Below are 27,485 nucleotides of genomic sequence, written 5' to 3' on the forward strand. Positions count from 1 at the left end.
CATAATGGATCATGAAGTTAGAAATATGAACTGCAAGATATGGAAAGGCCATCATTAAAATAGAGTGGTAGGAGAATAATGACTTAAATTTAATAAATGTACTTAAATACAAAATAAGAAAAATATCCGTAAACAGCCTAGGTAGTAGGTTGGTAGACAGCAACCGCCCAGGGAGGTACTACCGTCCTGCCAAGTGAGTGTAAAACGAAAGCCTGTAATTGTTTTACATGATGGTAGGATTGCTGGTGTCCTTTTTTCTGTCTCATGAACATGCAAGATTTCAGGTACGTCTTGCTACTTCTACTTACACTTAGGTCACACTACACATACATGTACAAGCACATATATGCACACCCCTCTGGGTTTTCTTCTATTTTCTTTCTAGTTCTTATTCTTGTTTATTTCCTCTTATCTCCATGGGGAAGTGGAACAGAATTCTTCCTCCGTAAGCCATGCGTGTTGTAAGAGGCGACTAAAATGCCGGGAGCAAGGGGCTAGTAACCTCTTCTCCTGTATATATTACTAAATGTAAAAGGAGAAACTTTCGTTTTTCCTTTTGGGCCACCCCGCCTCGGTGGGATATGGCTGGTGTGTTGAAAGAAAGAAGAATTACACACAGAAATATCTGTATTTTCGATAGAAATTTTCAGAATACATGTAATATAATGATAAAAATGACTGCATTTACCATGTTTGAAATCTTTGTTCAAACCAAGATTATGAGTATACATGTACACAAAATATGTAACAAACACCCCCCCCATACACACACAACTGAAATATAGTGTCTGTACTTTAATTAACAAAAAAAAAAAAAAAAAAAAAAAAGATGTTCACCATAATGGATCATGAAGTTAGAAATATGAACTGCAAGATATGGAAAGGCCATCATTAAAATAGAGTGGTAGGAGAATAATGACTTAAATTTAATAAATGTACTTAAATACAAAATAAGAAAAATATCCGTAAACAGCCTAGGTAGTAGGTTGGTAGACAGCAACCGTCCAGGAAGGTACTACCGTCCTGCCAAGCGAGTGTAAAACGAAAGCCTGTGATTGTTCTACATGATGGTAGGATTGCTGGTGTCTATTTTTCTTTCTGCAAGGTTTCAGGTATGTCTTGCTACTTATACTTACACTTAGGTCACACTACACATACATGTACAAGCATATATATACACACCCTGCCCGGTTTTCTTCTATTTTCTTACTAGTTCTTGTTCTTGTTTATTTCCTCTTACCTCCATGGGGAAGTGGAACAGAATTCTTCCTCTGTAAGCCATGCGTGTTGTAAGAGGCGACTAAAATGCCAGGAGCAAGGGGCTAGTAACCTCTTCTCCTGTACATATTACTAAATGTAAAAGGAGAAACTTGCGTTTTTCCTTTTGGGGCACCCCGCCTCGGTGGGATACGGCCGGTGTGTTGAAAGAAAGAAAAGATCTGCAAACAGAAGCAAGAATATGACATTGTATTCTAAATTACGTATATACACAAAAAAGTAATAGAAAACTATAGAAAGTATTACACAGTACTTAGTTGCCAATAGTGTGGCAGATGGACAGTACAGGACCCAAGCGAAGGTATTGGCCAAGGCCTGGTGGCAAAAGCTCTTGCTTCACATGGCGAGGGTCAGGGTTCGATTCCCGGTGAAGGGGTGGAAACATCGGACGTGTTTCCATACACCGGTTGTCCGTGTTCACCCATCAGTGTTAGTCAACTGGTGCGAGTCGCATCCTGGGACAAGATAAGATAAGATTTCGTTCGGATTTTTAACCCAGGAGGGTTAGCCACCCAGGATAACCCAAGAAAGTCAGTGCGTCATTGAGGACTGTCTTAACTTATTTCCATTGGGGTCCTTAATCTTGTCCCCCAGGATGCGACCCACACCAGTCGACTAACACCCAGGTACCTATTTGCTGCTAGGTGAACAGGACAACAGGTGTAAGGAAACGTGTCGAATGTTTCCACCCGCCGGGAATCGAACCCGGGCCCTCCGTGTGTGAAGCGGGAGCTTTAGCCACGAGGCCACCGGGCCACCCGGTGACCTAATTTGACCGAAATGCTCTACATATCATATCACTGAAGTCACCTAGGCCTGTATACCTTGTACATGTACTTGTAGTAAATAGAGTTATTATTATTATTGTATGCTACAACCCCTCAAAATTTCAAAATAATGTCTGATCAATTAAAAATAGGAACAAGATGCTAGGTCTGATCCTGTAACAACAATTGGGAAAAGAAGGTAGAGTAACACACGCACATCGATAGGAAGAGCAAGAGGCAACAATTCTGTACTAAATAACTGGTGTAGGAAAGCCAATATGAATGAGTGAATTGAGTTTTAACCCTTAAACTGTCCAAACGGATCTATATTCACATGCGTAGTGCTCAAAAAGTAGATCTACGTTTTTTTTTACATATTTTCAATAACAAAAAACGTAAATCAAAGTTTTTTACACGTTTTCAAATGTAAAGGAACAAAAAGAAGATCTACGTTTTTTACATACTTTCAAATGTTGAAAAAACGTAGATCTACGTTTAGACAGTTTAAGGGTTAAGGAGTCAGTGCACAATATAACAACAGGAACTTCAACAATAATTAAAATGTAGATAAAAAGGGTTACTCCTGCAACTACAAAAGCAAGCACAGGTGTGCGTGTGCGCACATATGCACACATGCGTGTGCACACACAAATTATAAAACCATACAACTAAATAAATTTTGTCTGAGATTATATATATATATATATATATATATATATATATAAGTACAGTTGCAAGTGCTATGCATTAAAGATAATTAACTATCAGTACTGTCTTAACTGACCAAATATGTTTTTAAAAAATCTGATGAAAAAATTTTATTTCACTATTTCAGCATTACAAAAAAGTAGTTTGAATATACATTAATTATCTTTAAACTCTTTTTGAAATCCTATGATCATTAACTTCCAAGCACTGTACAACACAGTGAAGGAAAATCCTGAGGATTAATTTCAACCTATCCAGAATGGATAATACTGTATATATCCATGCACTATAAACAGTGCACTCCCTCTTGCCAGGATCCCAGTAACTGGTATGCTGGATGCATCAGATAAAATCTAAATCCTAATTAGTATTATTTACACATATCCTTAGTTCCATATGACATGGTATAAGGTATTGTAGATACAATTCTTGACACAAAAGAATTACTAAACAAAATCTAAAAAGAATTGAAATCACTATTTTACTACAGTAATGTGAATTTGGTTTCCTATATTTTTTAAATATAAGGAAGAATCATCTTCTAATTTACATGACTACTGCTCGAAAAGTTACTCTTTCTTATGCACCTGAAACAGTGCAAGACTTTATACAGTACTAATGGTAAACTTTGGCAAGTTTTCTTTACCAGCATTCCATGAGCCAACAACTTTAAAAAAAGAAATACCTTACTGGACAGGGAAACATGGTTCACACAACAAAAAAACAAACTGAATATCTAACTTTAATGCTAATCAATGCATCTCAACTAAGTATTAATTTGAGCTGAGAATATTATTTTTAATTAAAATTGCTTAAGTAATAATAAATCAGCCATATGCTAAATCTAGCATGTAATCTTGCCTCATGAGTTAATTATTGGTAATGTTATTTAAAATTCAAGTGTATGTTTTGGTAATAAGCCTACTTACTGACGAGAAAAATATAGTTTCTAATTAGTATTAAAATTGACTACCAAAATTTATTTAAGCCCTCTCAATACACCTTTTTTCATTGTCTACCAATTTTACCATAAACCTTTTTAATCTAAATCTTCCTCTGCTGATACATTTGTATCTGCCTGAACAGTAGACTCATCACGAATGTCATCATTACGTACATTTATCATGTTGATTAAAGTTACACCTGCATCACCATGACTATCTTCACTGTTTCTTCTTGGTGCATCTGGGTTAAGTTTAGGTAGTGTCCCATTATCTACATGTTTACCAATATTATTTACAAGGTTATTGAAGACCTCCGCTCTGTCAGCATACACATGATGGCCTGCCCCCAATATAACCTGTAAACAAATGACTTCGTAAATCATATATAGGTACAGGCTGTACAGGTGGAGTCTTTACGTATGCTCCAATTAGATAATCAAAATCAAGAGAGAATTGGTAACTTACCTGAACATCTACGTAGGAATCCTTTCTCATATATTTGATCTGAAATCCTGGATCATGATCAACCCATGATCTTGATCCATAAATCAATGTCATAGGCATTCCTTTCCTGAGAGAGTCAATGCGCTGGATCATAGGATACTTGGCCCAGCCAAATCCAGCCATTAAGGTGTGGAAGGCCGATTCCCCACTGAAAATGCAAAGCAAATCTCATACATTCATTAAACATTCTAATTCTAGCATAAAATATTTACACACACACACACACACACACACACACACACACACACACACACACACACACACACACACACACACAAAAAAAAAAAAAAAAAATATATGATTTATTGTATAATGTAGCAAAATAAGGTGACTAGGAAGGTGTTGTAGGGAAGTAGGGATAGAGTTTATCCCAGGAAGGGTTGGAGAGGGGATAAAAGAGGTTCTGAGAACTAGAGGCTTCAACATCCAACAGGCTTCATGTGAGAACATTAGACTGGAGTGAGTGGAAGGCAGGTGATTTTATGATGTGGTGTGCTGTTGAAGTGTGAATAAGGTTATATTTATAAAGGTATGCAAGGAAACCGGTTAGCTGAACTAGACTCCTGGAGCTGAGAAGTACAGTGCCTCTACTCTAGAGGAGCAAGGAAGTTGCAGTTTGGGGGCTATCTGACATGTGATGCTGCACACTTCAGGCAAGACAGACTAAATGAATAACTATGAGTCTCTTCCTTTTTTTCTGGATCATTACCTTGGGAGATAGCCAGTGTTAAAAAAAATCTGAAAATGTTCTCTTACACTGAACACAAATTCAAAATTGTTAAGAAATTAAAAAAAAAAAAATGTAACTTTTTTCATTAAATTTCAAAATGCTGGAAAATAATCTCTTATTGGTGCAAAAATCTGAACTACCTGAAAATATTTCCAAATTGAAGCCAATTTTTTTATTTTTTTTTTTACTTTCATTTATTTTTTTTAAATTAAGATAATACTATCTTGTTAGTAAAATATGACAATAGAATTTTTTAGTTAAAAAAAGTTTTTTTTTAGAGAAAAAAAAAATCTTGGAGATTTGTCTCAATTAAATAATTTATTTACTGTATTAGACAGACAGCAAAGAGATAAATTACTGTATTTAAATACTGTATTTGAAGACTAATGTTTAGCTTGAATATGCAGAATGCCAAAAAAGTGGCCAAGGATGTAACAAAAATGTTATCAAATGGTACGTCCACTAAAGTATAAATAACTTAACACCGAGCATGTTGGCTAATTTACATGTTTAAACTAAACACAAATAAGAGACAGGCAAAGGAAACAGATAAAATAATTTTTTTTTTCACCAAACCGGTCATATCCCACAGAGGCAGGGTGACCTAAAAAGAAAAACAAAAGTTTCTCTTTCCAACTTTAGTAATGTATACAGGAGAAGGGGTTACTAGCCCCTTGCTCCCGGCATGTTAGTAGCCTCTTACGACACGCATGGCTTACAGAGGAAAAATTCTGTTCCACTTCCCCATGGAGATAAGAGGTAATAAACCAGAACAAGAATTAGAAAGAAAATATAAAAAAAACCAAGAGGGGTGTGTATATACAGTGGACCCCCGGTTAACGATATTTTTTCATTCCAGAAGTATGTTCAGGTGCCAGTACTGACTGAATTTGTTCCCATAAGGAATATTGTGAAGTAGATTAGTCCATTTCAGACCCCCAAACATACACGTACAAACGCACTTACATAACTGGTCGCATTGACAGGTGATCGTTATGCGGGGGTCCACTGTATATGCTTATATGTACACGCAAGTGTAGTGTGACCTAAGTGCAAGTATAAGTAGCAAGATGTACCTGACATCCTGCATGTTTTTGAGACAGAAAAAAGACATCAGCAATCCTACCATCATGTAAAACAATTACAGGCTTCTGTTTTACACCCACTTGACAAAACAGTAAAACCTTCCTGGGTGGTTGCTGTCTACCAACCTACTACCTAGGTAAAATAAAATTATTATTTTTGAAAGAAAATGCCGAACACTAAAATCGTGATGAATGAGACATTTGTGCAACACTTTGGTATCTTTACTGTGGAAGTATTTTGCCACCCAGTGGTTTCCTCAGTCCAACAGAAAGAGGAATGGTTGAAGATCAGGAGTAGTTTGTGATAATCAGTCCCTCAACTTGGAGTCGATGTGATCAGTCCATCAAGATTGATGGACTGATCACATCAACTCCAGGCTGCCAGGCTGAGGGACTGATTACCTCAAACTCCTGATCTCCAACCATTCTTCTTTGTATTGGACTGATGAAGCCACTGTGTGGCAAAACATCTCCACAATGAAGATACCGAAATATTGCATAAGTGTCAAATTCATCATCCTGTTGCTTTTCTGAATCATTTATCTACATACCAAAATTATAATTAACTTACGATGGATTCTGAGCATTACAATGGTACAAATAATTGGGGATCACCTCCTCAGTATCAGCTACCATACCAGAGAACTTCCGGCTCAAGTCAGGTCTGGCTTTCTGAAGTAACTTTGGACCTGTAAAAGAAACTACTGTCATGCACGGAAGAGCAAATTTTAGACAAGATATGTGCTAAAAATTACTGATAACAAAAATCTTTATAGTTGAATATTTTTAATTACAAAGAGGCAAGCTTTAAACAATGGTCATATAATTAGATTATGGATTCATTTATGTACCAACACCTTAAAGAAGCAACCTGTGTAAAAGTGAAACACACCATCTATTACATGTATATTTGTTAAATAATATCTTATTTTCCTAGAGCTCTAGGGTAAGCACGTCTTCCCATAAGATTGAACAGCTGAAGCAGATTGTTGAGTAACTTGCACCTAAAAATGGAGAAAGATGACTGATCAAAATACTTACCCCATGGCCCAGCTGTTCTTACAATAAATAGAGGGTTGAAGGGTTGAAGCACAGCCCCAATGGCTTTGACCCAAAAAGGAAATTTGTAGCGCTCAGCTACATCCAGTGGACGCTCGGGGAACCCCCAAGGGTCAGCCAAGATGAGGTGATGAATCCTATATAAATAATCACACTTACATTACAACACTCCAATAAAATTTTTATCTGAAAACAAACATCTTATAGAGGCATTGAGAACAATGTCTAACTTCAGTCTCACCGAAGTCCTACCCTGGCAATCATGTAAATGCATACTACTGAGTATTGTGTATTACTGTACTTTTTTTTTTTTTTTTTTTTTAGCATGCAGCCTATCTCCCACCAAGGTATTGAGACCCCCCCCCCCAAAAAAAAAAAAATCAACATCACTCTTCCAACAGTTTTTTGCCAAAGGTGTGCAGACATCACTTTCAAATGACCCTCTGAACTGTAATATCTCAACCCATGCTTCAGAGTACAGGCACTGCCCTTACCAGCTTCAGTTTCTCTGAATCCTTTCATAAATGTTGCCTTGCTCATACTCTAACAGAACATCAACTAAAATCCATTTGTTTCCATTCACTCTGGTCTAGTACTCTCATACAAGCCAGTTGAATGCCCAGGCCCCTAACTATCAACCCCCCCCACTCCACCCATTCCTCCTACTTCCACCCCAAATTTATACACCACCGTAATTTCTCTCTATCCTATCTAAATGCTCAAAGTACAACAGCAGCAGCTCCACATGGGGTATTGAGGTTAGAATCACATAGAATTCTACATTCGTGAGCATCGTAAAAGGCGTCTAAATGCTTTGAGTAAGCCTTTCTGTATTGATTGCAAAAAATGTCAAGAGTGGAAGAGATGACATTAAAAGTTTACTAATAAACAAAAAATTGAATGAAAACATCAAGATCATTAGTCCTTTCAAGTTCTAAGGCCAAAAAAGTACTGTGCATGGTTATAAAATGTACAAGGGCAATAGTAGAACTTTTTTTTTTAAACAAACCCACGATCTCCCATCGAGGCAGGGTGACCCAAAAAAGAAGAAACACTTTCAACTTCATTCACTCTCTCACTGTCTTCCCAGGCACACACCAGTATTACACTTCAGATGTCCCTCCAAACAGCAAATATCTCCACCCCTCCTTCAGAGTACAGGCACTGTCTTCTCTACCTCCACATTAAAAACATATGAAATAAATTTGGAGTACAGTTTCCTACAAATTTGCCCATGGTTATGTCCCTAGCAGTCCTGTGAATCAATCTAGAAACTGTGAATATAAAATTAAGTCTGAAAAATAATTTTTTCAGATTTGAGCTAATTTTGTTTTCCTGAACATATCTTAGGAGTGAATGGAGACAAATGGTTTTTGGGAACTGACAAGCTGTTGGAGTGTAAGCAGGATAGTATTTAGTGAAGAGATTCAGGGAAACCAGTGATTTTTATATAGCCAGACTTGAGTACTGGAAATGGGAAGTACAATGCCTGTACTTTAAAGGAAGGGTTTGGGATATTGGCAGTTTGGAGGGATACGTTCTATACCTTCATATATGCTTCTAAACTCTTGTATCGGGGCACCTCTGCAAAGACAGTGATTATGTGTGAGAGAGGTTAAAGTGCTGAATGATGATAAAAGTATTTTCTTTTTGGGGATTTTCTTTCTTTTTGGATCACCCTGCCTTGGTATGGAGACAGCCGACTTGTTGGAAAAAAAAATCTTTTCTTTAATATGTCATGTAATAAGGTTATATTGACATTCATAAAAATTAATGGCTAGAATAAAGGAATTTGGGTGTGGGAATGGAAACGATCCAGAAGAAAAAAAAGATAATCAAATTTATCCACTGGTTGTTCGTTAGTAAAAGTGTTGAATCAAAATTTAATATTAAGAGAGCCTTAGAATATGCAGGAACAGCTTTATAGAGCTGGTAAGAAAAAATACGCTAATGTCAAGAGTGGTGCAGAGTACGATAAAACTGAATTACAATACTGGCAAGGCTATCTGAAGACAATACTTAAGTGAAAATGACAAAACAATGAATGAAGTGATACATTATTTTTTTTTTTTTTAACAAAACTGGCCTTATCCCACCAAGGCTGGGTGACTATTATATTATATATTATTATTATTATTATTACGTATTATGTTTGCAAAAAGCACTAAACCAGCAACTGATATACATATGAAGGTATGGACCATCACTAATTCTTTACAATGGGGCATATAACATGAGCATTAATGTTGTTGCTGCAAATGAAATATGAAGCTCCTTATTTAACCCTTTCAGGGTCCAGAGGCTAAATTTCAAAGTGTGCACCAGGGTCCAAGAATTTAAAAAAAAAATATTTTGTTATTTTTTCTTATGAAATGATAAGAGAATCTTTTTCTGAATGTAATAAAAGAAAAAGTATGAAATTTGATGGAAAACTGACAAAATTATGCTCTTGAGAATTTTGATGTGTCAGTGATATTTACGCATCGGCGATTTTGCCAATTTTAACTCCCATTTTATGCCAATTACATTATTCCAGTCGACCAAATTCTTAGCAATTTCACTAGTATTGCTTTCATTCTATTGACTGAGCATAAGAAATCACCACATCAACTGTTTCAACTACAAAATAAAGTGACCGGAAGATGGTAATTTGGCTAATTTAATGCAAAGTTCAAAATATTCCAGTTTCAAAATAGGGTCCAGAATAAACAATGCAGGCATTCCTGGCACTAAACTAACATTTCCTCTGTTCGTTAGTTATGTTTTGAGTCTTTACAAATGAATTCCATTTTGATAATTTATTCACATAATGAATTTTTATTCAAATAAAAAAAATAGAAGATTTACTGTTATGCAATATTGTAATAATTGTATAAATAATATCACCACATTTGTGAATGTATACTAGACCCACCAGCTGGTGTGTATTAGACGTGTGAGGTCATTTGTTTAATCTTGAACATCGGCAAAAATTTAGCATTTCCTCTATTTTGAGCTCAGTTTCAAGCCATTTCCAGTACTAAAACCAATCAAAATCATCTCTGTTTCTGTATTATATCTTTCATTCTATTAAGTGAGGCCAAGAAATTGCAAATACAACTATAAAAAACATACGAAAAACACTGCAGTCACTGTTTTAATAAAAAAATTATGGTTCAGTTTTCTTCTCTCATTATGCACTGTGTATTGCAGGATTTGTTATATGTGGTGCACACATACCACATAAATGTGTTCTCTCATATCTAGGCACAAATTTACCACTCACAGCTTATCAGAGTGAGCTGAGCTCATGGCATAGATCTACAGTTTTTACCCTCAACTCAAAGCTGTAGATCTACGGCACGGACCCTGAAAGGGTTAATTATAAAAAATTCATGTATTCTCTCCTTCCACTTCAAATATCCTTTTTTTTTTTTTCAGTGTCCTATATATTCCACTAAACTTTTATGAAATTAAGAAATTCTTAATCCAGTACAGTATGTTTATAGGTAAAGTGATTATTTTTATTATTATTATTATTATTTTCACTGGGAAACACAAACTTTGTGGGGCCATACAATGCCTAGGGATTGGGAGGCAATCAGGTTTGATCCAAGAAGGGGAGGGTAGCTCAGCAATCACAGACACAAATAGCAACTTACCAAGAATTCTTCTCTCAGAGATATTTCAGAGCTGGATGAGAAATAGTAAAATTATCAGGGCCTTGAGGTTTGCAACAGGCTCTTGATCCAAGGCATTAGAGCTACCCATCCCTTACTTGTATCAAAACCAATTGCCTCCATTTCCTGGGAGCTGTATGATGCCAATGGGTTTAAAGCTCCTCTATGAACATAAAATATGACAGGTTGCAGGAATGTTTGATCAAGAGTTCTTCAATGGAGGTGAGTGAAAGTAACATTTCTGCAATAGTTTCTCTCAAGCTAATGCTGAGAGATGAGTCTAATACTTACATTACAATTTTACCAATACCATTAAATCTTTCAGTTATGTCTATCTATTTAATATCTTAAAACAAATAAAAGTTGATCAAGTTAACTATGGAACATGTAAAGAAGTGTGTTACCCTTGCAGCCACAGTAATGTTCATTTTCAAGTACTAAATCATGCATCTCACATTAGCAAATCTTTCACTGGAATATCAGTACTAATTATTGCAGCAAATATACAGATAACCTGCATTTAGAAGACCGAAACACATGATATTTTGGTCTGACTTGGACCAGTCACTTCAGTCTCCTAGTGCAAGTTATTTGTGCATTGTTCCAGCCACCATATCGTGCCCTTTTATTCTTTGTGCGGCAAATATTCATGGTTAGCTATTTTTGCATTCAGTTTTCTTTTCTCCTGATATACTACTGTAATGCATTAATAGAAAACAACCTCTATGAAAGAAGTGATTTTTTTTTTAAATAAAAATTTTAATTTTAGTGCACTGCTCAGTTAACCTTGCATTCTTGATTTCTCACCTTTCTGGATGCTTAATAGCATACGAAGCTGCAAGAAAGCCGCCGAAGGAGTGCCCTAGAAGAATAAACTTATCTAAAGCCAACTTCTCCTGCCATAATTCTATTGTAGTGATGAATTCACGCTCAGCCTCTAGTGGATCTTTTGTAAAAGATGGTCGGGAACTGCGACCAAATCCTACAGACAAGAAAAAAGTAGATATTTGAATTCTGAAGAGAAGATAAAATTATAAAAAATTATTATACATACAAGTACTAGTATTTAATTAAATTACTATAAATAGAGCATAAAAAATCTATTTAGAGTTCTGTATGTTAAATTTTCTTTAGCATTTGGAGACTGCTGTGATATAGTAATATACAGTGGACCCCCGGTTAACGATATTTTTTCACTCCAGAAGTATGTTCAGGTGCCAGTACTTACCGAATTTGTTCCCATAAGAAATATTGTGAAGTAGATTAGTCCATTTCAGACCCCCAAACATACACATACAAACGCACTTACATAATTGGTCGCATTCGGAGGTAATCGTTATGCGGGGGTCCACTGTACTTCATTGAAATGCTTAAGACAAAAAATGCATATGCACCATAGCAAGCACCAGCATCACTTACCAATAATATCCATTGCATAAACAGGTCTGTCTGCTGAGAGTGAATCCAAATTAAGACACCACAGTCCCACACCAGAGCCAAAGCCATGTAGGAGAACAAGTGGAACATTTTTAGAGTCTCTATTTAAGCTTATTGTCCAAATGTGTGACTCTGCATTGCCCACTGCACACCCAACATTAACGTATTGCCCTCTGTATGAGCTTTTCAAGTCTGTCAAGTAAAAAAATAAGTTTTATTTATAAGGCAATATTATTTTATTTATCTTGGCTAACAAAAATTCAGTATATGCTTCACATTACATAAAATTGTGTTTGAAAGTAAGAGAAATTACAATAACATAATAATCAGAAAAAATATAACTTTCAAAGATACGTACTAGAGAGAAGTGTTTTTTCTGCTTCACGAAGAAGACTCAGCGAAGTGGGACACCATCTTAGCCAGCTACCAAACCAGCTAACATCAGAAGAGGTAATGGACGAAAACATCAATATTAACCCTTAAACGGTCCAAACGTATATATATGTCCACGCGCGTAGCGCCTCAAACATATATATACGTTTTCTTTGTCATTCATTCAACATTGCCACAATAAGCCTAGACATGAGAGAATGGGTGTGCGCACTCACTGTGTGCCATATTAAAATAATTGGGGATGCTGGGTACCATATGCTCTTTTTTCCTTTTAAAAGAAAAGATTGTTTTTTCCTCAAAAAAGTTGGGGCGCTACGCGACTGAACGTATATATACGTTTGGACCGTTTAAGGGTTAAAAGAAATTAAACCATCAAAGATAAATAAAGAGCTTTTTACCCCAATACAATTCCTGTGAAATAAACAACATTTTATATACTGTTATTAACCCCTTGACTGTCGCAACCCCCAATCCTGAGGTGTCTCCTGGTGTCGCAAAAATTTAAAAAAAAAAAAAATTCTTATGAAATGATAGAGAATCTTTTCCCAATTGTAATGACACCACAAAAAAAAAAAAAAAAAGAAATTTGATGGAAAACTGACGGAATTACGCTCTCACGAAGTTAGCGACCTTGGCAATATTTACAAATTGGTGATTTCACCCACTTTGAGCCCTATTTTCGGCTAATTCCGTTGTTCCAGTTGACCAAACTCATAGCTATTTCTTTAGAACTCCATTTTTTTCTATAGATTGAGTACAAGAAATTGATCATTTACCGATTTCAACTACCCAATAACGTAGTCAGAAATTTGCAATTTGGCCAATTTCACAAAAATTAAAAAAATGACAATTTCAAAATAAGGTCCAGAATAAACAATGCAGACATTCCTGGCTCTAAAATAACATTTTCTTTGTTCATCAGTCATGTCTCCAGGCCCCTCTGATATTACTCTTGCTTTCTATTTTGAATTTTTATTCAAACAAAAAATAGAAGACTTACTATTACGCAGACTACTGCAATACTGTAATAATTGTATAAATAACATCAACCCATTCATAACTGCATATTAGAATGGCTAGTTGGACATTTATTGGACAATGACATCATTTGTTTACTTTTGAACATTGGCAAAAATCAAACATTTCCCCTACTTTGAGCTCCATTTCCAGGTTGTTTTTATAGTAAAATCAATCAAAATCACCTCTATTTCTATAATATGTTTTCCATTCTATCAAGTGAGACCAAGAAAACGAGAATACAACCATATATACTATATGAAAATAGACCACAAAGTCTGCATTTTAATTAAAAAAAAAACGGTCGGATTTTTTTTTCTCATTATGCACTGCGTGCTCCAGGATTTTTTTATATGGTGCACACTGACCACACAGACCCATTCTCTCACATGTAGGCCTACCAGCGTTCTCCTGCTTGATTTGAAGCCACTAGAATTTATGAGTATATATACATCAAACACTGTACCTCGTAAGACGTATATATACGACCGAAACAGTCAAAGGGTTAAGATTTAACAATAAATATCCTACATACCATGACATCAGTTTTGCAAGACAGGAGAAAATTTTGGAAGAAAGGTAATACTAATTTAATTACAACATTTATGGAGTTGGTAGAAAGGTAATGCAAGACCCAGAGGAATCAATACATTGAAGTACAAAAACTACAACAATTAAATAGAAAATAAAAATCCAGTAACAATTCTGTAAATATATACACGTACTGTATATTCATGGAGAAGCATTTAAGAAAGAATGATAATACACCACTTGGAGAATGAAAGGAATTTAATTTGAGTAAGAGTATAGCTCCAATTCCTGACATCAAGGGACTTAACCAACATCCATGTACCCCCTTCCTTGTAATAACATTTTGAACTCTAAACTATTTAAATACAGTATGTTTCAATAAAATAGTACATAGGAAAAAAAAAAATGAATAGGTAGGTTATACAGCACTGTGCTGTACTAACACTGAAAACAATGTTAACCACCATACTGCATATACATAAAAGGTGTTACATATGTGGCAGTAAAACTGGCTTACATAAAGAATGGAGAAATTAGTTAGGCCTCACTTTGCCTTAGTGTGGTAATTAAGGAAGTGATGAAGGTCATTATGATTTAAACTGTACATCAAATTTCTCCTTAACACATCTAAGCATTTAACATCACAGACAAAAAAAAAAAAAAAAAAAAAAAAAAAAAAAAAAAAAAGAGCTTGTCATTCTGTGTGCCTCAACAGTTACTTTATTATGTCACTAAGAGAAGCAGTGAATGAGAAATTTTTTTACTCAAAGATGAGAGTTGATAATTTCAAGTCATGTTGGATGGCAAGACTTGCCAACAAATATGTAAAAGACATGTGCAGAGAGAAAGAACCTTTATTTATGCACAATATTTTGATCTGAGTAGAGCACTATCATAAAGCTCTACTTAGAGAAAATGTAGTTTGTAAATAAAGGCTTGCTCTGTATAGTATCATTTTTAACAATGATCAAGGTGTTACCTGTGGTATTAAGTTTTTCCAAGTTGTTTAGGTATTTACCTCATTATCATCAATTGTCACTGCTGATGATGTAACCTACCATAGATAACATGTGGCAATGTTGAAAGAAGAATCATTAGGCTTAACTGTACAATATGATTTCAAGTTCAGCTGCAAAAGCTTGATATTTCTCAAGAAACTGTTTAAAGCATCAGCAAAAGTGGTAAGCATTACCAGATCATCATCACACCTTACACTGTTAGCACAATATGTTTCTAGGTAGCTGTCTTACCTTTTTCCCAAGCAGAACTGTGTGTCAATATAAACAAGTACAGTAGCCACAAAAAAATCTATACATATCAAATGCAAAAAGAAATCTATACCCTAGATTTTGGTGTATACATTTCACTTGAATTTCTGCCATAAGAAAAGTGGGTGGAGCTTATGGTGGCTTAGTGTACTGGAGCCCGTCTTGCTCCAACGTTCCCCACCACCCCACACTTCAGTGCTCTTCCAGAGCTCGATGAGGAAGGAGGATTGCTACATTGTTACTCATTGCCCATTTTTTCACTCGACCATGAACTTTGCCACGCTATATCTCCGCTCCAAGTGGTCAGAATGGGTCAAACTAAACTTTCAATTGTAGAGAAGACTCATGCACCCACCCTATTAGAGCAAGGCATGTCTGTGATATCCATAGCCGCAGACCTGAAGGTGACTAGGATGGCAATTTACAGCCTAAAAAAAGCAGCTGCCTCACCCCCACCTGGCACCGTACCACCTAGGAAGGTGGAGTCTGGGGCCCCAAAAAAGACTTCTCTTTGCATAGACAAGATCCTGAAGAGGGAAGTGTTTTCAGATCCTGTCATAACAGCTGCAGACCTCAAGAAAAAGTATCCTGCACTTCTGAAAGATGTCGCAGTGCGAACCATTCAGCACCGACAGCAAAAGGACCTGAAAAATGCCTGCTCAATGTGCCGCCAAGAAGCCTATGCTAATTGAAGCCATGAAGAAGAAACGGCTTCAGTTCTGCAAGAAGTACAAGGACTGGACCTCAGACCAGTGGAAGAAGGTGATGTTCAGCAATGAGAGTACCTTCAGGCTCGTTAGGAGCAGCTCTAAGACCGTCAGTCATCCCAGTGGTGTGTCCCGTTATGACCCGCGGTATGCCGTGAAGACAGTGAAACACCCTGACGGAGTTATGGTCTGCAGTGCTTTTAGTGGTTATAAGGGCAGAGGTGGACTATACTTTCTTCCTAAGAACATTACAATGAAGGGAAGTATAATTATATCAAGGTGTTAAGGGACCACATGCTAACATTTTGGAACATTCACAAGTGTGACTTTTTTTATTCACGAAGGTGCCCCTGCCCATAAGTCAAAAGGAGTGAAAAAGTTCCTCGAGGACAATAATATCAGTGTTTTGGAGTGGCAAGGCAATTCCCGACCTAAATCTTATCAAGAATGCCTGGCATGTGATGAAAAATGGAGGCACTGAATAAGCTTTGGATCAACATGGGTTCCTCCCTCTTCTCCACCCTCACCACTTCGATGCCCAGGCGACTTCAGATGATGATAAAGAACATTGGTAACATGACCAAGTACTAGTTGGATGCTAAAAAGTGAAAATAAAATACATGTGCATACATTAAGTTGCATTTTCCGTTTTATTGTCCAAAAATTGTTAATGTATAGATTTTTTTGCAGCCACTGTATAGCGAGAGTCTGCTTCCTTGCTGTATTCCATTTACATATACCACAAGTAGTTATACCAACTGCACTATAAATCCTTGTTGAACATTACAAAATACGTACTAATAGGTTCATGGTATGGATTGTTATCATGCATTTTATTACATAGCAAGTACTCTCAGAGCAATAATCACAACGTATTTAATATCCTTGCTTGGCCAGTAATACAAAGTCAATGACTTAACTCACAAGTTCAAAAAAAAAAAGAAAGACACCAGAGACAAACACAAGGACATTACTTGTTTCATTATAGTTGTCAAGAGGGCAAATACAATACAATGCTAATAAAACTGAAGGTATAATATATGAAACAGGCTTACAATACTAAATACTTATCATTCATCCAATGCTTCAGGATCAAGTGACGATGCACAGTCAATATCATCCTCTATTCGATCTTCATATATAATGGGCCATAAAGTCTCATTATAATTTACGTCTGTAAAATCTAACAGAACACCCTTCCACTTTATGACTTGTTTTCTTGAAATAATCTCCTCTTCTTGGGAAAAATGCAAGATAATTTGCAACACTAACAATAGTTTAAATGATACTTTAAGCTCTATACTCATCTTAAGAGTTTAAATTTAAATTCACAATACCCCACAAAAATCCAGATTCCATATATGGTACAATACAGTAGTGAATACTGCACTGAAGACTATTACGTAGCTATGAAATATTAGAACAGTACAAGCATAATGTTCAAGACCACAGACTCTATAAAATTTTCACACCAATGTGGATGAGTGGTGACTACTAAAGATTCAATACTCAAATGGCCATGTACATTGGCCTTATTATCAGCCATTAACATTTATCTACACCCTTCAGTCTGCAGATAAAAGATACAGAAAAATGCTTACAAGAAAGGAATTGATTAATATTAAGTACTGTAATAATTAATAATAATTATTATTAATGTATAATAATTGTTATTATTTATTTTTATTATCACACTGGCCGATTCCCACCAAGGCAGGGTGGCCCGAAAAAGAAAAACTTTCACCATCATTCACTCCATCACTGTCTTGCCAGAAGGGTGCTTTACACTACAGTTTTTAAACTGCAACATTAACACCCCTCCTTCAGAGTGCAGGCACTGTACTTCCCATCTCCAGGACTCAAGTCCGGCCTGCCGGTTTCCCTGAATCCCTTCATAAATGTTACTTTGCTCACACTCCAACAGCACGTCAAGTATTAAAAACCATTTCTCTCCATTCACTCCTATCAAACACGCTCACGCATGCCTGCTGGAAGTCCAAGCCCCTCGCACACAAAACCTCCTTTACCCCCTCCCTCCAACCTTTCCTAGGCCGACCCCTACCCCGCCTTCCTTCCACTACAGACTGATACACTCTTGAAGTCATTCTGTTTCGCTCCATTCTCTCTACATGTCCGAACCACCTCAACAACCCTTCCTCAGCCCTCTGGACAACAGTTTTGGTAATCCCACACCTCCTCCTAACTTCCAAACTACGAATTCTCTGCATTATATTCACACCACACATTGCCCTCAGACATGACATCTCCACTGCCTCCAGCCTTCTCCTCGCTGCAACATTCATCACCCACGCTTCACACCCATATAAGAGCGTTGGTAAAACTATACTCTCATACATTCCCCTCTTTGCCTCCAAGGACAAAGTTCTTTGTCTCCACAGACTCCTAAGTGCACCACTCACTCTTTTTCCCTCATCAATTCTATGGTTCACCTCATCTTTCATAGACCCATCCGCTGACACGTCCACTCCCAAATATCTGAATACGTTCACCTCCTCCATACTCTCTCCCTCCAATCTGATATTCAATCTTTCATCACCTAATCTTTTTGTTATCCTCATAACCTTACTCTTTCCTGTATTCACCTTTAATTTTCTTCTTTTGCACACCCTACCAAATTCATCCACCAATCTCTGCAACTTCTCTTCAGAATCTCCCAAGAGCACAGTGTCATCAGCAAAGAGCAGCTGTGACAACTCCCACTTTGTGTGTGATTCTTTATCTTTTAACTCCACGCCTCTTGCCAAGACCCTCACATTCACTTCTCTTACAACCCCATCTATAAATATATTAAACAACCATGGTGACATCACACATCCCTGTCTAAGGCCTACTTTTACTGGGAAAAAATTTCCCTCTTTCCTACATACTCTAACTTGAGCCTCACTATCCTCGTAAAAACTCTTCACTGCTTTCAGTAACCTACCTCCTACACCATACACTTGCAACATCTGCCACATTGCCCCCCTATCCACCCTGTCATACGCCTTTTCCAAATCCATAAATGCCACAAAGACCTCTTTAGCCTTATCTAAATACTGTTCACTTATATGTTTCACTGTAAACACCTGGTCCACACACCCCCTACCTTTCCTAAAGCCTCCTTGTTCATCTGCTATCCTATTCTCCGTCTTACTCTTAATTCTTTCAATTATAACTCTACCATACACTTTACCAGGTATACTCAACAGACTTATCCCCCTATAATTTTTGCACTCTCTTTTATCCCCTTTGCCTTTATACAAAGGAACTATGCATGCTCTCTGCCAATCCCTAGGTACTTTACCCTCTTCCATACATTTATTAAATAATTGCACCAACCACTCCAAAACTATATCCCCACCTGCTTTTAACATTTCTATCTTTATCCCATCAATCCCGGCTGCCTTACCCCCTTTCATTTTACCTACTGCCTCACGAACTTCCCCCACACTCACAACTGGCTCTTCCTCACTCCTACAAGATGTTATTCCTCCTTGCCCTATACACGAAATCACAACTTCCCTATCTTCATCAACATTTAACAATTCCTCAAAATATTCCCTCCATCTTCCCAATACCTCTAACTCTCCATTTAATAACTCTCCTCTCCTATTTTTAACTGACAAATCCATTTGTTCTCTAGGCTTTTTTAACTTGTTAATCTCACTCCAAAACTTTTTCTTATTTTCAACAAAATTTGTTGATAACATCTCACCCACTCTCTCATTTGCTCTCTTTTTACATTGCTTCACCACTCTCTTAACCTCTCTCTTTTTCTCCATATACTCTTCCCTCCTTGCATCACTTCTACTTTGTAAAAACTTCTCATATGCTAACTTTTTCTCCCTTACTACTCTCTTTACATCATCATTCCACCAATCGCTCCTCTTCCCTCCTGTACCGACTTTCCTGTAACCACAAACTTCTGCTGAACACTCTAACACTACATTTTTAAACCTACCCCATACCTCTTTGACCCCATTGCCTATGCTCTCATTAGCCCATCTATCCTCCAATAGCTGTTTATATCTTACCCTAACTGCCTCCTCTTTTAGTTTATAAACCTTCACCTCTCTCTTCCCTGATGCTTCTATTCTCGTTGTATCCCATCTACCTTTTACTCTCAGTGTAGCTACAACTAGAAAGTGATCTGATATATCTGTGGCCCCTCTATAAACATGTACATCCTGAAGTCTACTCAACAGTCTTTTATCTACCAATACATAATCCAACAAACTACTGTCATTTTGCCCTACATCATATCTTGTATACTTATTTATCCTCTTTTTCTTAAAATATGTATTAACTATAACTAAACCCCTTTCTATACAAAGTTCAATCAAAGGGCTCCCATTATCATTTACATCTGGCACCCCAAACTTACCTACCACACCCTCTCTAAAAGTTTCTCCTACTTTAGCATTCAGGTCCCCTACCACAATTACTCTCTCACTTGGTTCAAAGGCTCCTATACATTCACTTAACATCTCCCAGAATCTCTCTCTCTCCTCTGCATTCCTCTCTTCTCCAGGTGCATACACGCTTATTATGACCCACTTCTCGCATCTAACCTTAAAGTGGGTCATAATAAGCGTGTATGCACCAGGAGAAGAGAGGAATGCAGAGGAGAGAGAGAGATTTTGGGAGATGTTAAGTGAATGTATAGGAGCCTTTGAACCAAGTGAGAGAGTAATTGTGGTAGGGGACCTGAATGCTAAAGTAGGAGAAACTTATTATACAGAATAAAAAAGGATGCATTTTACTGAACCTCCCAAGGACAGAGATAGCTGATATCACTGTAGTGCTCACCCTATAGCACATGTAAGAATAATTACTATACATTCTGCAACTCATTAAAATGTAGAAAAATCTTCAAAATGCATGATAATAATTTATGTGCTAAAAATGAAGTGGAATAAATCATTCCAGTAAAATGTTTTACTGAAATGAAATTCCTTTAACCACATTTTAAAAGGCACAGACCATGAGCCATATCTTTCTTGCAACAGATTCCTCATGAACAACCACCTTTTTATGATGGGAAGAAAAGGTGAGGCTGTGTATACCCAGTTATACTCCTTTGTACAAATATGTATCATGCTAAAATAAAATTACTATTATTATTGGTCATCATTTTCATTTACAGAATGGGGTCACCGAAGAGTTGCCTGATACTGGATAATTGGATATCTAAGCTGAGATATATGTATCTGGGAAAGGCGGGGATCTCTAAATTAGTGTGCAAACGTTCAAATCACTGGACTTGACAGATTTCAGTTTGAACTGCACATTAGGTTAGTTTTGTTGTGCAAATGGGAAGAAATGTAACCTAACACAACCCACCTAACAACCTAAAATAACCTAATGTCACTTAACCTTACTCCACCATCGGTCTTTGGTTACGTCCATTGTCTTTGTTTAGGTTTGCTGTGACTGGCTAGGCTGCAATACTAAGCAGTGACTGGCTCTTATGTGCCACTTGTGCTCCAATTTTTTTTTATTTTCACTATCTCCCAAAATAACAATCTGTTCAAGAAATAAATGTTTATTCTGTGGTTTAGAGTGCTTGTGAAAATGTAATATATAAAATAATATCTGATTTCTGCCAAAGAGCAGACATCAGTCATATCCCTGATCTGTAATTTTATTAACCCTTTCAGGGTCCGTGCCGTAGATCTACGGCTTTACGTTCAGGGTCCAAACCATAGATCTACGCCATAAGCTCAGCTCACTCTGATAAGCTGTGAGTGGTAAATTTGGGCCTAGATATGAGAGAATACATCTATGTGGCATGTGTGCACCACATAAAACAAATCCTGCAGCACACACTGTATAATGAGAGCAAAAAACTGAGACCGTGACTTTTGATTAAAACAGCAACTTTGCAGTGTTTTTTCGTATGTTTTTTATAGTTGTATTTGCGATTTCTTGGTCTCATTTGATAGAATGGAAGACATATAACAGAAATAGAGATGATTTTGATTGGTTTTAGCACTGGAAATGGCTTGAAACTGAGCTCAAAGTAGCGGAAATGTTAAATTTTTGCCGATGTTCAAGAGTCAACAAACGACCTCACACGTCTAATACTCACCAACTGGTGGGTCTAATATACATTCACAAATGTGGTGATGATATTTATACAATTATTACAATATTGCATAACAGTAAATCTTCTATTTTTTGGTTTGAATGTGAATAAAAAATCAAAATGGATTAATTTGTAAAGCCTCAAAATGTAACTAATGAACAGAGGAAATGTTAGTTTAGTGCCAGGAATACCTACATTGTTTATTCTGGCCCCTATTTTGAAACTGGAATATTTTGAACTTTGTGTTAAATTGGCCAAATTACCAATTTCCAATCACTTTATTTTGTAGTTGAAACAGTTGACTGGGCGATTTCTTGTGCTCAATCGATAGAATAGAAGCAATACTAGTGAAATAGCTAAAAATTTGGTCGACTGGAATAATGTAATTGGCCTAAAATGGGAGTCAAAGTCGGCAAAATCGCCGATTCGTAAATATCGCTGACACATCAAAATTTGCAGGAGCATAATTTCGTCAATTTTCCATCAAATTTCGTACTTTTTGTTTTATTACCTTCAGAAAAAGATTCTTTACCATTTCATAAGAAAAAATAACAAAATTTTTTTTTGAAAATTCTTGGACCCTGGTGCACACTTTGAAATTTGGCCTCTGGACCCTGAAAGGGCTAAACTTGTTTTGAGAAGTTCAAGTTCATTAAAATTTATAAGTTTAGGGATTTTAAATTAATGTTCTTTAATTATGTCTTATGGAGTAGTATATTAAAAAATTCTTACACAATACAGAGCCAGAGTCATGAGTGCTTGTGACTTAACTAGCAGAGTTTTCCTGGGTTATTAATGCTCCTGCTTAATAATCTGAATAAAGTCATTTTAGTGTCTTAAGAAATCGTAATGACACGATTGCAAATAAACCATACCCCCGGCCGGGATTGAACCCGCGGTCATAGAGTCTAGTGGCTAGCGCGACGGGCTGGAGTTTTGAGACTCTATGACCGCGGGTTCAATCCCGGCCGGGGGTATGGTTTATTTGCAATCGTGTCATTACGATTTCTTAAGTCATGTTGACGGCAGTGAAGGGACTTGAGCTAGAGTTCGTCACGGCCACGCTAGCTGGAGATTCGTCTGTAAAAAACTTGCATTTGTGGTCACAGAGGTGCCTGTGCTAACTTTCCTATGGTGTAGAAATATACCTAGTTGGATGAATCTTATTGTGGCTAGCTGGTCTAGTGGCTAGCGCGACGGGCTGGAGTTTTGAGACTCTATGACCGCGGGTTCAATCCCGGCCGGGGGTATGGTTTATTTGCAATCGTGTCATTACGATTTCTTAAGTCATGTTGACGGCAGTGAAGGGACTTGAGCTAGAGTTCGTCACGGCCACGCTAGCTGGAGATTCGTCTGTAAAAACTTGCATTTGTGGTCACAGAGGTGCCTGTGCTAACTTTCCTATGGTGTAGAAATATACCTAGTTGGATGAATCTTATTGTGGCTAGCTGGTCTAGTGGCTAGCGCGACGGGCTGGAGTTTTGAGACTCTATGACCGCGGGTTCAATCCCGGCCGGGGGTATGGTTTATTTGCAATCGTGTCATTACGATTTCTTAAGTCATGTTGACGGCAGTGAAGGGACTTGAGCTAGAGTTCGTCACGGCCACGCTAGCTGGAGATTCGTCTGTAAAAACTTGCATTTGTGGTCACAGAGGTGCCTGTGCTAACTTTCCTATGGTGTAGAAATATACCTAGTTGGATGAATCTTATTGTGGCTAGCTGGTCTAGTGGCTAGCGCGACGGGCTGGAGTTTTGAGACTCTATGACCGCGGGTTCAATCCCGGCCGGGGGTATGGTTCATTTTAGTGTAATTGTTATATTCAACAGATTTTTTTCTTTCTAATGTTCAATTAATATATTTTCGTGCATTTGACTTAATTTATTCTATTCCTATTGTATTTCTTTTTATTGGAATTTATTTTCATGCACATGATTTACTCAGTTTTTTTCTAATCATGACTTAATAATTAGGCTATTAACCCCTTGACTGTCGCAACCCCTAATCCTGAGGTGTCTCCTGGTGTCGCAAAATTTCAAAAAAAAAAAAAAAAAAAAATTATTTTTTCTTATGAAATGATAGAGAATCTTTTCCCGATTGTAATGACACCAAAAAAACGAAATTTGATGGAAAACTGACGGAATTATGCTCTCGCAAAGTTAGCGACCTCGACAATATTTACAAATCGGCGATTTCGCCCACTTTGAGCCCTATTTTCGGCTAATTCCTTAGTTCCAGTCAACCAGACTCATAGCTATTTCCTTAGAACTCCATTTTTTCTATAGACTGAGTACAAGAAACTGCTCATTTACCAATTTCAACTACCCAATAATGTGGTCAGAAATCTGCAATTTGGCGAATTTCACGAAAATTAAAAAATATGACAATTTCAAAATAATGCCCAGAATGAACAATGCAGACATTCCTGGCTCTAAAATAACATTTTCTTTGTTTATCAGTCATGTCTCCAGGCCCCTCGGATATTACTCTTGCTTTCTATTTTGAATTTTTATTCAAACAAAAAATAGAAGACTTACTATTATGCAGACTACTGCAATACTGTAATAATTGTATAAATAACATCAACCCATTCATGACTGCATATTAGAATGGCTAGTTGGACATTTATTGGACAATGACATCATTTGTTTACTTTTGAACATTGGCAAAATTCAAACATTTCCCCTACTTTGAGCTCCATTTCCAGGTTCTTTTTATAGTAAAATCAATCAAAATCACCTCTATTTCTATAATATGTTTTCCATTCTATCAAATGAGACCAAGAAAACAAGAATACAACCATAAATACTATACGAAAATAGACCACACAGTTGGCATTTTAATTAAAAACGGTCAGTTTTTTTTTCTCATTATGCACTGCGTGCTCCAGGATTTTTTTTATATGGTGCACACTGACCACACAGACCCATTCTCTCACATGTGGGCCTACCAGTTTTCTCCTGCTTGATTTGAAGCCGCTAGAATTTATGAGTATATATACGTCAAACACGGTACCTCGTAAGACGTATATATACGGCCGCGACAGTCAAAGGGTTAATAGTAAGGTATTACAAGACCTCAATGGAAATATATCACTGACTCTTTTAGGTTATCCTAGGTAATTTACACATTACTATGGAGGACAGTAGTAATCATCCAAAAACTCTAACTGAGCCGGTATCATGCTAAAATAAAATTATTATTATTATTATTATTATTATTATTATTAAAGACACCAGTTATTATAATTTTGTTTTTTCTTAGTTGGATCATTATCATGGTATGTCTTTATATTAGTGCTGAAGTATTATTATTATTATTTATTAATGTGAAGCAGTGCTGTATGACTATGGGTTTAGTGCTTCGTTATAATTACAAAAATAACACTTGTGATGGATTTTAATTACTGTATCTAATAGACTGCTAAATGTATAAGGTATTATAAAAACCTCAATGGAATTGTCACTTGGACCCTTTCTGGGGACATCCTAGGTAATTTATACTTGTTACTGTAACAAGTAATAATTACCTAGGATATCCCCAAAAAGGGTCAAAGTGACAATTCCATTGAGGTTTTTATAATACCTTCTACATTTAGCAGTCTATTAGATACAGTAATTAAAATCCATCACAAGTATTATTTTTGTAATCATAACAAAGCGCTAAATCCATAGAGTCATACAACACTGCTTCACGTTAACAAATAATAATAATTCAGCACTAATATAAAGACATGCAATGATAATGATCAAACTAGGAAAAAACAAAACTATAATAACTGGTGTCTTTAATAATAAATAATAATAATAATAATAATTTTATTTTAGCATGATACATGTTTGTACAAAGGAGTACTATAACAACTGGGTGTACATGCCAAAGTTTGGTAGAGAAGAATTACAGTTTTGATTTTTAACCTAGGGTGGACACAATGGAATGATTAACAGTTGATGGGGTTTCAGTTATTGAGAATAAGTACATATTGATTATAATGTTTTAATTAAGTTCATGATATTGAGCAAAGGCACATATAGTTTTTTCATATGTATTTATGATGGGCTGGGACAGGTTAAGGAGATAAGGTGTTTTCTAACTGTAGTTTTAAAAATGCAAGTTGAGTCAGTGGTTCTGGAGATTTCTGGCAGTGTTTTTTAGCGCTGTATAGTCCTTGTGGCTTAGCGCTTCTTTTTGATTATAATAATAATAATCTGGCAGTGTTTTCCAGATTTTGGGCCCTTTTATGGACACTGAGGTTTTGAAAAGATTTAGCCTGACACGGGGATTGTCACAGAGATTTTTGTGCCTAGTATTGTGTCTATGTCCCATTACAACTGTCAAGCAAGCACTTCAGGTCGGGATTTATATTAGAACTGACTGTTTTGTAAACCTAGGTGACACAGTAGTTTAAGTAAATGCTTTGTATAGCGAGTAGGTTTAGGTCTGAAAAGAGGGGGGGGTTGTCTAGCTGTGGAATATATCATCATTCACACTGCAGCTTTTTGATGGGTTATTATTGACTTTTGGTGATTTTTCATTGTGGAACCCAAGAAAATTGCATAGTTGTATCTCATAAATGTGAACCTGTGACCCAATCAAACTTTGTTACTATTTAACTTCATTACCTAACAGAATACTCCATTCTACTGATTACACAACAACACAGTAAATGACCATATGACCTGTCTTTGTAATACTCAGTTGTACTAAATTGTTATCTGCTTTACAATAATTTTTATACCACTGAATATATCATTGCTTAGTTAATAAGTTAATTTTAAGCTGCCCATAATGCTATGCATTCAAGTGGCTTTGGCATGTTGCATTTTACTGTATTCTTTTGTACTTCACTATCATGTTCAAATTAATAAATAAATAAATAAAAAAATAAAAAAAGAATGGGTTAGATCAGTGAATGGTATAGTGTAAGTAGTGATGTTTATGGTATATAGTAACGTATCTTGGAGATGCCAACTGTTTTAGATACTTTCAGTCTCTTTATATCATGCATCAAGCTCTAAAACTGTATGGGGTCCAAAGAAACTGCTTCCCCTTGAGGACAGCTAACGTGAATAAAGTTATTAATATTATTAACAATAAGTGGGTGGGTAGAGGAAGGGAAGGTCGCCTCACCTCTCCCGCTGCCGCTCCAACTCGAAGCCAATTTCCTCAGTCATGGTGGAGTGTGAGTTGGCTCGCACGTGCCCTGACTTGCATCAGCTGCTGCTGCTTCTGCTGCTGTACATCCTCAGCAGTCAGTGTTATACCTCAGCTCAGTGCTGCTGCTGTTGTTGCTGCTTCCTTCCTCCCGCTG

The 27,485-nt window shown here is 36.6% G+C and overlaps 1 protein-coding gene across 4 annotated transcripts; it reads right to left on the reverse strand.

Moving 5' to 3' along the window:
* Positions 1–605: 605 nt before the first annotated feature.
* Positions 606–27,485, reverse strand: puml (pummelig). Of its 4 annotated transcripts, none has more exons than XM_053795039.2 (8): positions 17,159–17,611; positions 12,530–12,621; positions 12,154–12,363; positions 11,542–11,716; positions 7,058–7,212; positions 6,588–6,705; positions 4,163–4,349; positions 606–4,053 (listed from the first exon to the last, which is right to left on the reverse strand). In XM_053795039.2, exons 1-8 carry the CDS (start codon positions 17,392–17,394, stop codon positions 3,793–3,795), a joined length of 1,434 nt encoding a protein of 477 aa, XP_053651014.1. In that variant the 5' UTR covers positions 17,395–17,611; the 3' UTR covers positions 606–3,792. The 4 variants fall into 4 exon arrangements, with proteins under 4 accessions (XP_053651014.1, XP_053651017.1, XP_053651015.1 ...); XM_053795042.2 differs by lacking the exon at positions 17,159–17,611 and adding an exon at positions 27,305–27,485 and having other exon boundaries at positions 2,754–4,053; positions 12,530–12,594; XM_053795040.2 differs by having other exon boundaries at positions 2,754–4,053; positions 12,530–12,606; positions 17,143–17,346.

This window comes from Cherax quadricarinatus, chromosome 72, assembly GCF_038502225.1.
Source record: "Cherax quadricarinatus isolate ZL_2023a chromosome 72, ASM3850222v1, whole genome shotgun sequence".
Taxonomy (NCBI): Eukaryota; Metazoa; Arthropoda; class Malacostraca; order Decapoda; family Parastacidae; genus Cherax; species Cherax quadricarinatus.